At 42.7% G+C, this 12,204-nt stretch overlaps 1 protein-coding gene across 2 annotated transcripts in view; it reads left to right on the top strand.

The window, feature by feature from the left end:
• Positions 1-12,204, top strand: part of TUBGCP3 (tubulin gamma complex component 3) — a 106,724-nt gene that overhangs the window by 19,649 nt on the left and 74,871 nt on the right. For both annotated transcript variants that reach the window (NM_001374155.1, XM_054528718.2), the window contains 2 exon segments: positions 6,360-6,427; positions 11,788-11,865. In NM_001374155.1, the coding sequence (NP_001361084.1) occupies positions 6,360-6,427; positions 11,788-11,865 (146 nt within the window).

Genomic DNA, 12,204 nt, shown 5'->3' with positions numbered 1-12,204 from the left:
GAAGCCCATTTGGCCGTGGGTCTCAGTAGTAACACCTTCTAGAAGCCCATTTGGCCTTGGGTCTCAGTAATAACACCTTCTAGAAGTCCATTTGGCCTTGGATCTCAGTAATAACACCTTCTAGAAGTCCATTTGGCTGTTGGTCTCAGTAATAACACCTTCTAGAAGTCCATTTGGCCTTGGATCTCAGTAATAACGCCTTCTAGAAGTCCATTTGGCTGTTGGTCTCAGTAATAACACCTTCTAGAAGCCCATTTGGCCGTGGGTCTCAGTAGTAACATCTTCTAGAAGCCCATTTGGCCTTGGGTCTCAGTAATAACACCTTCTAGAAGCCCATTTGGCCTTGGATCTCAGTAATAACACCTTCTAGAAGCCCATTTGGCCTCAGTAGTAACACCTTCTAGAAGTCCATTTGGCTTTGGATCTCAGTAATAACACTTTCTAGAAGTCCATTTGGCCTTGGATCTCAGTAATAACGCCTTCTAGAAGTCCATTTGGCTGTTGGTCTCAGTAATAACACCTTCTAGAAGCCCATTTGGCCGTGGGTCTCAGTAGTAACACGTTCTAGAAGCCCATTTGGCCTTGGGTCTCAGTAATAACACCTTCTAGAAGTCCATTTGGCCTTGGATCTCAGTAATAACACCTTCTAGAAGTCCATTTGGCTGTTGGTCTCAGTAATAACACCTTCTAGAAGCCCATTTGGCCGTGGGTCTCAGTAGTAACACCTTCTAGAAGCCCATTTGGCCGTGGGTCTCAGTAGTAACACCTTCTAGAAGCCCATTTGGCCTTGGGTCTCAGTAATAACACCTTCTAGAAGTCCATTTGGCCTCAGTAGTAACACCTTCTAGAAGTCCATTTGGCTTTGGATCTCAGTAATAACACCTTCTAGAAGTCCATTTGGCCTTGGATCTCAGTAATAACACCTTCTAGAAGCCCATTTGGCCTCAGTAGTAACACCTTCTAGAAGTCCGTTTGGCTTTGGATGTCAGTAATAACACCTTCTAGAAGCCCATTTGGCCTCAGTAGTAACACCTTCTAGAAGTCCATTTGGCCTTGGATCTCAGTAATAACACCTTCTAGAAGTCCATTTCGCTTTGGATCTCAGTAATAACACCTTCTAGAAGCCCATTTGGCCTTGGATCTCAGTAATAACACCTTCTAGAAGCCCATTTGGCCTCAGTAGTAACACCTTCTAGAAGTCCATTTGGCTTTGGATCTCAGTAATAACACCTTCTAGAAGCCCATTTGGCCTTGGATCTCAGTAATAACACCTTCTAGAAGCCCATTTGACCTCAGTAGTAACACCTTCTAGAAGTCCGTTTGGCCTTGGATCTCAGCAATAACACCTTCTAGAAGCCCATTTGGCCTCAGTAGTAACACCTTCTAGAAGTCCATTTGGCTTTGGATCTCAGTAATATCACCTTCTAGAAGCCTATTTGGCCTTGGATCTCAGTAGTAACACCTTCTAGAAGCCCATTTGGCCTTGGATCTCAGTAATAACACCTTCTAGAAGCCCATTTGGCTTCAGTAGTAACACCTTCTAGAAGTCCATTTGGCTTTGGATCTCAGTAATAACACCTTCTAGAAGCCCATTTGGCCTCAGTAGTAACACCTTCTAGAAGTCCATTTGGCCGTGCGTCTCAGTAGTAACACCTTTTAGAAGCCCATTTGACCTTGGATCTCAGTAATAACACCTTCTAGAAGCCCATTTGGTCTCAGTAGTAACATCTTCTAGAAGTCCATTTGGCTTTGGATCTCAGTAATAACACCTTCTAGAAGCCCATTTGGCCTCAGTAGTAACACCTTCTAGAAGTCCATTTGGCTTTGGATCTCAGTAATAACACCTTCTAGAAGTCCATTTGGCCTTGGATCTCAGTAATAACACCTTCTAGAAGCGCATTTGGCCTTGGATCTCAGTAATAACACCTTCTAGAAGCCCATTTGGCCTCAGTAGTAACACCTTCTAGAAGTCCATTTGGCCTTGGATCTCAGTAATAACACCTTCTAGAAGTCCATTTCGCTTTGGATCTCAGTAATAACACCTTCTAGAAGCCCATTTGGCCTTGGATCTCAGTAATAACACCTTCTAGAAGCCCATTTGGCCTCAGTAGTAACACCTTCTAGAAGTCCATTTGGCTTTGGATCTCAGTAGTAACACCTTCTAGAAGCCCATTTGGCCTTGGATCTCAGTAATAACACCTTCTAGAAGTCCATTTCGCTTTGGATCTCAGTAATAACACCTTCTAGAAGCCCATTTGGCCTTGGATCTCAGTAATAACACCTTCTAGAAGCCCATTTGGTCTCAGTAGTAACATCTTCTAGAAGTCCATTTGGCTTTGGATCTCAGTAATAACACCTTCTAGAAGCCCATTTGGCCTTGGATCTCAGTAATAACACCTTCTAGAAGCCCATTTGACCTCAGTAGTAACACCTTCTAGAAGTCCGTTTGGCCTTGGATCTCAGTAATAACACCTTCTAGAAGCCCATTTGGCCTCAGTAGTAACACCTTCTAGAAGTCCATTTGGCTTTGGATCTCAGTAATATCACCTTCTAGAAGCCTATTTGGCCTTGGATCTCAGTAGTAACACCTTCTAGAAGCCCATTTGGCCTTGGATCTCAGTAATAACACCTTCTAGAAGCCCATTTGGCTTCAGTAGTAACACCTTCTAGAAGTCCATTTGGCTTTGGATCTCAGTAATAACAACTTCTAGAAGCCCATTTGGCCTTGGATCTCAGTAATAACACCTTCTAGAAGTCCATTTGGCCTCAGTAGTAACACCTTCTAGAAGTCCATTTGGCCTTGGATCTCAGTAATAACACCTTCTAGGAGCCCATTTGGCCTTGGATCTCAGTAATAACACCTTCTAGAAGCCCATTTGGTCTCAGTAGTAACACCTTGTAGAAGTCCATTTGGCCTCAGTAGTAACACCTTCTAGAAGTCCATTTGGCCATGTGTCTCAGTAGTAACACCTTGTAGAAGCCCATTTGACCTTGGATCTCAGTAATAACACCTTCTAGAAGTCCATTTGGCCTTGGATCTCAGTAATAACACCTTCTAGAAGTCCATTTGGCTGTGGATCTCAGTGATAACACCTTCTAGAAGCCCATTTGGCCTTGGGTCTCAGCAATAACACCTTCTAGAAGTCCATTTGGCCATGCGTCTCAGTAGTAACAACTTCTAGAAGCCCATTTGGCCTTGGATCTCAGTAATAACACCTTCTAGATGTCCATTTGCCCATGGGTCTCAGTAATAACACCTTCTAGAATCCCATTTGGCCTTGGATCTCAGTAATAACACCTTCTAGAAGCCCATTTGGCCTTGAATCTCAGTAATAACACCTTCTAGAAGTCCATGTGGCCTTGGATCTCAGTAATAACACCTTTTAGAAGCCCATTTGGCTGTGGGTCTCAGTAATAACACCTCCTAGAAACCCATTTGGCTGTGGATCTCAGTAATAACACCTTCTAGAAGCCCATTTGGCCGTGGGTCTCAGTAATAACACCTTCTAGAAGCCCATTTGGCCATGGGTCTCAGTAGTAACACCTTCTAGAAGTCTATTTGGCCTTGGGTCTCAGTAGTAACACCTTCCAGAAGTCCATTTGGCCTTGGGTCTTAGTAATAACACTTTCTAGAAGTCCATTTGGCCTCGGGTCTTAGTGATAACACCTTCTAGAAGTCCTGCATGGCACAGTTTTCCACCCCTGGCTATTGCATTATGAACTATGTTTGGCCCATGGTCTGTGGAGGTCCCACAGACCTGTGTGACTGCACTGGATGGCGAGTCAGTTCTGGATAGAGTTGAGGGTGTGACCCAGAGTACTTCACCTAGACATAAGTGCTTTTGCCTGTTCAGGGCTGGATGAGCAGTGGGAGTCTGAAATGATCCATCTGCTGTTACAACGCAGAGCTTTGGTGTTGCTGAGTATGCATGTATTATTTAAGATGGGGAATAAAAATGGGCTATTTAGACTGCTGTTAATGTATTAAAATTTATTTTCCTCAATGTCTATATAACAACATAAGAACACTATACTCTCCTCTTGAACCCTAAACCATTTTACACATTTTAGATGATTACTGAGGACTCCAACAATTAGGTACTATGATAAACGGACCATTTCCTTTACAAAGTTACATTTCATGGCCTCATGGTGAGCATATTACACATATTTAAGCATACTACTATAAGTGTGTCATAGTAGCTAAAAATAAAGTTTGTTGAAACTCATAAAGAACTGACAGCTACATTGTTGCAGTGGATATTCAAGGGAATCTGGGATTTTCACTTTAAAGAAGAAAACTGCAACAATGTAGAGTTTGTGTTTCCTGTGGGTGTTCTGTTTTGAGATTAAGGCATGTTGTGTATTGACTGACTCAGGTGCCTCTGGGGTGTCCCCAGCAGGTGTCCCCAACTCTTCTTGGGAACCTCCAGTGAGCACCACCTCCTTCAGCACCTATAGTCCTTTCCTGTGATAGGCACTGTTAATTTGTCATGTTTTATGAATGCTTAGACATTTGAAATTTGATTACAGTTGTTGATAGATGAGTTGATTATGGTAGCTCTGCTCTCTGGAATAATACAGAAAAGTTAATTTTCCATTTGATGTAACCGACCTCAAATAATAAAGTGCTAGTATGTTTTATAGTGAAACAAATTGCAAAAGTGATCATGTGTGACAAAACATTTTCTACACTGGCAGGTGGGGTACATTGTAACTGGAGATGTGTTATAATTTAATAGAGAATCAATTTAATAGAGAAACATCACTTATTTGTAAATACTTTGTGTTCATTTTCTTATTTTATCGTGCTGTGACTAGTGCATGTATGAATTAGTGCCAGTCTCATTCTATAGAAAGAGCATCACTTGCTTGATTTCATGGTTGTATTTGGAGTCTATTTATGTTGTAAATACAGTAAATTATATTAAATTTTAATTGCATTCATTTTGTTTAATGCATTTTACGTAGTATATTTTAAGATAGCTTTCCTTTTCCATATAGGAAGAGTTGAATGTATAGTTACGATTAGATTATGTAATCTCTGGTATGTGCTTCATACCAAGATCCTTTTTTAGCTGAAGAATATTGGGTTGGCTGTAAAGTCAGTCATTATCTTCGTACAGATGAATTAGAACATTTAATGCTAAATGTGATTGGCTGATGAGCTCTTTATAAAGTCATACTACTAAAATGGGATAAATACAAAGGTTCATTAGAGTATTGATGTTATAAGTTAGCCTTTGAAGGTGGCACCTTTCTAGTGGGTGTAACAGCTTCTTTGAGAGGCACCTGTGCACAGGTGATGTTTGCAGTGTTGTAAATGTGAGCAAAGTGGGTTCTCTTCCCCCAGGGAACCCAATACAACTGCAGCTTCTCCTCCTTCATGGAAGAGAACATAGAATGAACTTCTCATTCACTGCAACTGCTTTCAGATAATTTGTAAGTGTAGCTGGAACAGCCAAAGACATTTGTTAATCAAATGAATTGGTGAATGAAAATTAATAAGCTATTTTGAATTTTATTTTGAAACAGTAATTATGACATTTAATACTGAAACAAGGTGAAACATTGCTGTGTATTTTTTTTTTTTTTTTTTTTTTTTGAGACAGTCTTGCTCTGTTGCCCAGGCTGGAGTGCAGTGGCACGATCTCAGCTTACTGCAAGCTCTGCCTCCTGGGTTCACGCCATTCACCTGCCTCAGCCTCCTGAGTGGCTGGGACTATAGGCGCCCACCACCACACCCAGCTAATTTTTTGTATTTTGTAGTAGAGACTGGGTTTCACCGTGTTAGCCAGGATGGTCTCGATCTCCTGACCTTGTGATCTGCCCACCTTGGTCTCCCAAAGTGCTGGGATTACAGGCGTGAGCCACCGCGCCCAGCCTGCTGTGTATCTTAACAAAAATGTTTAGGATATGTGGTTTCCAAGTAGAATGAATGACCATGAATATTGTACTTAACTTACTGCCCTTGGATTCAGGATTCCTAATATTTTCACTTTCCATCCCTACCTCCAGGTGACTACTGTTAACTGGTTACAGTGATCATAATTTGCCTTACTGTTTATTAATATTTGTAGATGGACTGTAAGTAATCCCATTATTTCTATTACTTTACCTAATTTTCACATAAACTCTTTGATCCCAGCCTAATACTTTCCATACTTTATAAATGTCAGGGAGGTTAGATGAATTGATCAGATTCATAGAGCTTAAAAGTTGCTCATCATCTAATTTGACAATGACTTTTGACTCTGAATTCATCACTTGTGAGTTATGTTATCGTAGGTGAAATAGTATCATAAAAATGAATTTTGGTGTTTGTAATTACCACGCTTATTTTCTTTCTGTCTTTTCAGTTATTCGACAACGAAGAGAAGCAGATGCTGCATTATTTTCAGAACTCCATAGGAAACTTCATTCACAGGTACAGTGCAGAATTCTGGAAGTCCTTGCCCTCATTGTTGAGGATATGATGAGTGGTATAGGAACCTTTGAATGTTTTTTGTGGTATCATATTAAACTTTTCTATAATTGGTAATTGCTTTTAATTATAGATAGCATTTGCTTTTTTTGTGTGAGCTTCAGTATTAGAAGTTTTAGCTGGATTTAATGCTAAATTGCTTATAAAGATGAATGAAGCTGCACTGGGAAAGTCAACAGAATTTGTGAGTTTTTATTGTAGTCGCTAAATTACACTGCTGGGAGGAAGCACATTGGTAGAAGTCTTGACTTATCTTCATATAATAGTTAAAATTTATCTGACTGATAAACTTTATTCATTGGGTCATAATTTGTACTGCCATAGTGAATAATGAAACAATTGATTTTGAATGTGGTTGGATATTGATACTTGAAAATGAATGATTTTTCTAACCTTTTTTTTCCTTTTGAGACGCGGCTTCGCCGTGTTCCCCAGGCTGGTCTCGAACTCCTGGGCTCAAGCGATCCTCCTGCCTGGGCCTCCCAAGTAGCTGGGACTACGGGCACATGCCACCAAGCCCAGCCTTGTATTTTGATAAAAGATTTTGGCAGCCTGTATACCAATACATTAATTGAATCATAGGGTGAGATTTTTGTGATTTCTGACTGTAAAGGAACTTAGTTCATCCAGCTTTCTTTTCTTTTATGGAGAAGAAAGTGAATCTAGAGAGGTTTATTGCTTTGTGCAACAAACGCTGTTAGTGTTACACAGTGAAAATGATTGAGTCAGGCCTAATGCTGCTAGTAATTAAACTCTTTTATTTTGAGTCTTCCTCTGTTGCTATATTGTGCTCTTGAAACAAACTTAGTTCATTTGCTGCCCATTTTGATTCCTTAATTGTTTGACTTGGATTCACTGTTTTAAGCATGCTTTTTTCCATAATATTTGTGATATTATCTTTGCAATGTTTACAGAGTAAGAAATAGGAACCTTTTTTGTCCATTCATTTCCAGGCAAATTATTTCAAACTGCTGTATCATTTGCTTTTCTTAAATCTTTCTCCATTTTTAAAACCATTTTTTACACACTGTATGTTAAAAAGATTTGCTTATTGGATACCATATTTCTCCAGATTCTTAGCCTTACCAAGATCCCCAAAGGGAGATTTCATCTAATAAAAGCTGCTGTATTTGTTAATATTAGCCATTGGATGAAAACATATTTAGACACTTTTTTTTTTGAGGCGAAGTCTTGCTCTGTGCCCCAGGCTGGAGTGCAGTGGCGCAATCTGGGCTCACTGCAAGCTCCGCCTTCTGGGTTCACGCCATTCTTCTGCCTCAGCCTCCCAAGTAGCTGGGACTACAGGCGCCCGCCAACGCGCCTGGCTAATTTTTTTTTTTTTTTTGTATTTTTAGTAGAGACGGGGTTTCACCATGTTAACCAGGATGGTCTCGATCTCCTGACTTCGTGATCTGCCCGTCTCGGCCTCCCAAAGTGCTGGGATTACAGGCGTGAGCCACCGCGCCTGGCCCTATTTAGACACTTTGTGACTTAAAATGGTTGTTTTCCAAAATTTTGTTTGGAGCTCTGCATGTTTATTCCTAAATATCAATGTTTTAAATAGTGGCCTGCTCCCTTGGGCTCGCCCCCAAAACTGATTTGCTTGGCTTTTTCATTCCATGACTGAATCATGATGAAAAATACTAGGAAATAATAGTATAAGACCAACAATTAAACAAAGTAGAATAGTAGATTCAGGTTAGTAGCCATTCTATCATTTTGCTAAAAATGGCTCCGCAGAAGTGTGAAGGTTGTTGATCCTAATTTTTTATCTTGTCTTAGCGAGGGCCTCGTATGTGGGTGTGCTGTGCAGACCATGAGGACGAAAGGTCAAAGGTGCAGCCGAATGTTTGCTCTTGTTGTTGTTAGACCTAGAGGAAGGAGTCTGGAGTGGAAGGAGGGTCCAGGTTGATGTGGAGTTGGGAGTAGAGTGCCGTGGTGTTCCTGAGCTAGCTCTGAAGCGTGGCTGAGCAGGAAAGTGCGAGGGGGGAGGGTGGCTTATGAGGGGAGTAGAACTAGAACGTTGTGCAGCTGGACTGCCCGGGCAGGGCTGTGGCCTCGAGGGCAGGGAACAGCGTGCAGGTGCTGTGGTGGCATGGTAGGTGGTGCCTTGTTGATGAGGGGTGTTCTGGTATGGCAGTGCCGGGAAAGCTGAGATCAGCTCTTGTGCTGGGCACTAAACAGCTGCTTTGCAAAGATGTTTATTTGGTGTTCCTCTAGATCTTACCGTGTCCCGATAAGACTTTCTTCACGTACAATTCAGTTTGTGCACAGTTTTAAAAGTTTTGTATCTGAACTTGTGGTCCTGTAGTTTCAGAGTCTGAGGTGGCAGGTCTGAAGTGGTTTCGGATGGTTAAAAGCATCTGTACTGCCAGAGTGGTGGGAACGGTCTGGTTTCCTCTGCCATATCTCTCCTCTACCCACTCCTGCCCACTCTGTGCTCTCCAGGCCTGGCAGATTATACTCCCAGCCTCTTGCTGTGTGTCTCCCGGTTGGCTTCAGCTGGAGCTGGCTTAAGCTCCAGGGTGAGTCCGGAGTTGGGAGAGGGGTGACACTAAACTGTCATCTCCCCTGCTGCTGGGCAGCTGTCAGTGGCGTAGCTGTGCCCACAGCTCCTGAGGGCAGGCCCTGCCCTGTGTTGGCCCCTCCTGGACCCTGCAGCTGCTGTCTCCAGCCTGATCCCTCTGGTCTCAGGGTCATTAGTGGCTTCTGGCTGGTGGTGTTCCCCTAGTGGCCCCTGGCTGGTGGTGTTCCCTAGTAGGTCCTGGCTGGTGGTGTTCCCTAGTAGGTCCTGGCTGGTGGTGGTCCCTAGTGGGTCCTGGCTGGTGGTGTTGCCTAATGGGTCCTGGCTGGTGGTGTTCCCTAGTGGGTCCTGGCTGGTGGTGTTCCCTAGTGGGTCCTGGCTGGTGGTATTCCCATAGTGGCTCCTGGCTGGTGGTGTTGCTAGTGGTGTTCCCAGACTGCCTCACCGTCTCCTGTAGTTTCCCTGTTTCCGTCCACACCTTTGTATCAAATGGTCTTCAGCAGACAAGAGATACTGGGTGTTTTATACTTGCTCTTTTTATAGTTAAAAAATGCTGCCTCTTCCTTTATGTCACTTGCTAAGTTTTTGGTGCATAATTTTGTTCATTTTTGAAATTTCTCCACCTTTCACCCTCAGATACATCTTTGCTAAAATAAAATCTGAGATTTTTAACCTAGCAGTTTCTTAGTGCAAAGGTAGAACATTTCCTGCCGTCTTTCCCTTCACCTACCGGTCATTTCACTCAGAGACTTCCTGGAAACTCCCACAGGGACTCACAGCTTGGCATCCTCTGAGCTGAAGGAAGTCTTGCGCCTTGTTCCACCCCTCTGGGCATCCATTCGCATCCACCCGCACGCTGCCTGCTCTTTCTTCTGTGTTCTCTCTTTTGGTGAATGACAGCACCATTGATCTTGCCCCCCATGAGAACCTGAGTGTCATCTTGACTCTCTAGCTATATCTCTCGTTTGTCCCTTTTGGAGTTGGGCAGACCTGGGTGTGAACCCTGCATGTAGCTCTGTGATTTGGGTGAGTTATTCAGATTTGCTGTCCTTTGTTCTCTCATTTATGGCATGAAGAGAATAAGCCCTGCCATAGTGTGGTTGTGACGATGACAGGATTTAATGTGTGGAAAGAGCTAAAGGTTGGCGGCAGCTTGGCTCCTTGGTCCTGGGCCTGAGTGCCTGAGCCTCACGGGCCCCTGATGCTGGTTTGCAGGGACTCGCCAGGGACACATGCCTGAGCACACACTCGGCTCACTGCATTGCATTCAGCTGCTTGCATCTCCCTCCAGATAACAGTGGTCTTCCTCTTATGTTGTCCCCTCCAGCCAGTTCGTCACTTGTGCGGTGATGGTGCCTCTGCCCAGGACATCCTTTGCAGGCTTCCTGCTGTTGTCTTTACCTCCAAATCCAAGTTTCTTGGTGCAGCGTGGAGGCCTCATTCCGATGTCAGCTTCCCTCCTCACTCCTGGCCTTTGTTAGGTTGCTGTGTTCACTGTTCCTGTCCCTCCCTCTGCACGGTCCATCTTTCTAGGAGACTCGAGTCTCCTCCAGAAGCCCTTTCGTGAGCTGTGAAGTGCCATTTGTCACATTGCATCTGCCCACTTGTCTGTTGCCTGTGATGAGACACACTCCATCAGGGCTGGGTCTGTTTCTTATGCTTATGGCCCTGGCTGGGGATTAGTTGAGTTTCTGAAAAAGCCTATGTCAACCATTTTTTAAAAGTTAGACAGTAATTTAAATACCTGGGATGAGCTTACTTTTAAAAGAAACTTTCAGAGAATGTTTTATATAATGGAGAGTTTACATAATATAAGCAATCATCCCATAATTTGTTGTGTAAATAAAGGTACTTACATGTGCATGCAAAAGGTAAGGCTGTCTGAATAGAGTATACTGAGGTTTGGCTGCTGTTATGTTTGTGAATCAGACTGGTGTGATACACAATTGGAAATTAATGAAATCTATGTGATAACCCTTGCATAGAAACCTGTGGGTTGGTTATCTTGATAGCTAAGTGCTTCAGACCCACTTTTTTTTTTTTTTTTGAGACGGAGTCTTGCTCTGTCTCCCAGCTGGATTGCAGTGGTGTGATCTCAGCTCACCGCAACCTCTGCTTCCCAGGTTCAAGCGATTCTCATGTCTCAGCCTCCCGAGTAGCTGGGACTGCAGGTGCGTGATACCACACCTGGCTAGTTTTGTGTTTTTAGTAGAGATGGGGTTTCGCCATGTTGGCCAGGCTGGTCTCGAACTCCTAACCTCAAGTGGTCCACCTGCTTTGGCCTCCCAAAGTGCTGGGATTACAGGCGTGAGCCGCTGTTCCCGGCCCAGACCTACATCTTGACTTTAGGTACACATGATGCTGAGACTAACTTGTGCTTGTGGCTTAAATGGGATGTTGATAAAGGAAAAAATAATTCACATATTTTTATGATGGCTTTGTCTCATAATTATGGTTTTGGGGACATTATAAGAATTATTTCAGGGGAGATGATACTGTTATTCAGGAATAGGGTAACTTAAAAAACTTTTCATGTTGGGGACTTTAGAGCTAGTTAATAAGGGAAGGAAAGACCCAAGGTTGTTGGTTGCATGAGGACATTTGCTTCCGCCTTCGGATGGGTGGCACTGTTGAAAATACTTATGAACTGTTAGATTTGATGTTACTATGTGAATTTTAAAATGCATTTCTAGTTTGGAAATATAGTTCAGGAAAGAGGAAAATAAGGCTGGAGAGTAGTATAAAATTGTTCTTTTAATATTAACTTTTTTCCAAACAGGGAGTTTTGAAAAATAAATGGTCAATACTCTACCTCTTGCTGAGCCTCAGTGAGGACCCACGCAGGCAGCCAAGCAAGGTAAGTGGCTTTGCCTTTGCAGCTTCATGTCTGTTGGGACACCCTGGCCGACTTTGATAGGAAACGACTTCTGCAGCTAAGAAAATAATGCTAGGAAAGCAACAAGCTTGTCTGGTCATGGAAGGTCAGGAGATTTCTTTTCCTTTTTCTTTTTAAGGACATTTTTAGTCAGTGTGCAGTTTCCTGATAATGTTTTTCAGAATTTTGTTATTCAGACATAACAATGGGTGATTAAATAGAGAATAAATGGTTAGTTTTCAAAATGTTTACTTTGTGAAGTTACTAATATCAGCACTGATAGGTAATTCTTTATGAACTAGAAGACCCTTTAGGAGTTTT

Source organism: Pongo abelii, chromosome 14, assembly GCF_028885655.2.
Source record: "Pongo abelii isolate AG06213 chromosome 14, NHGRI_mPonAbe1-v2.0_pri, whole genome shotgun sequence".
Taxonomy (NCBI): Eukaryota; Metazoa; Chordata; class Mammalia; order Primates; family Hominidae; genus Pongo; species Pongo abelii.
Note: the sequence above shows the minus strand (reverse complement) of the source record. Positions and strands in the feature narration are given on the sequence as shown.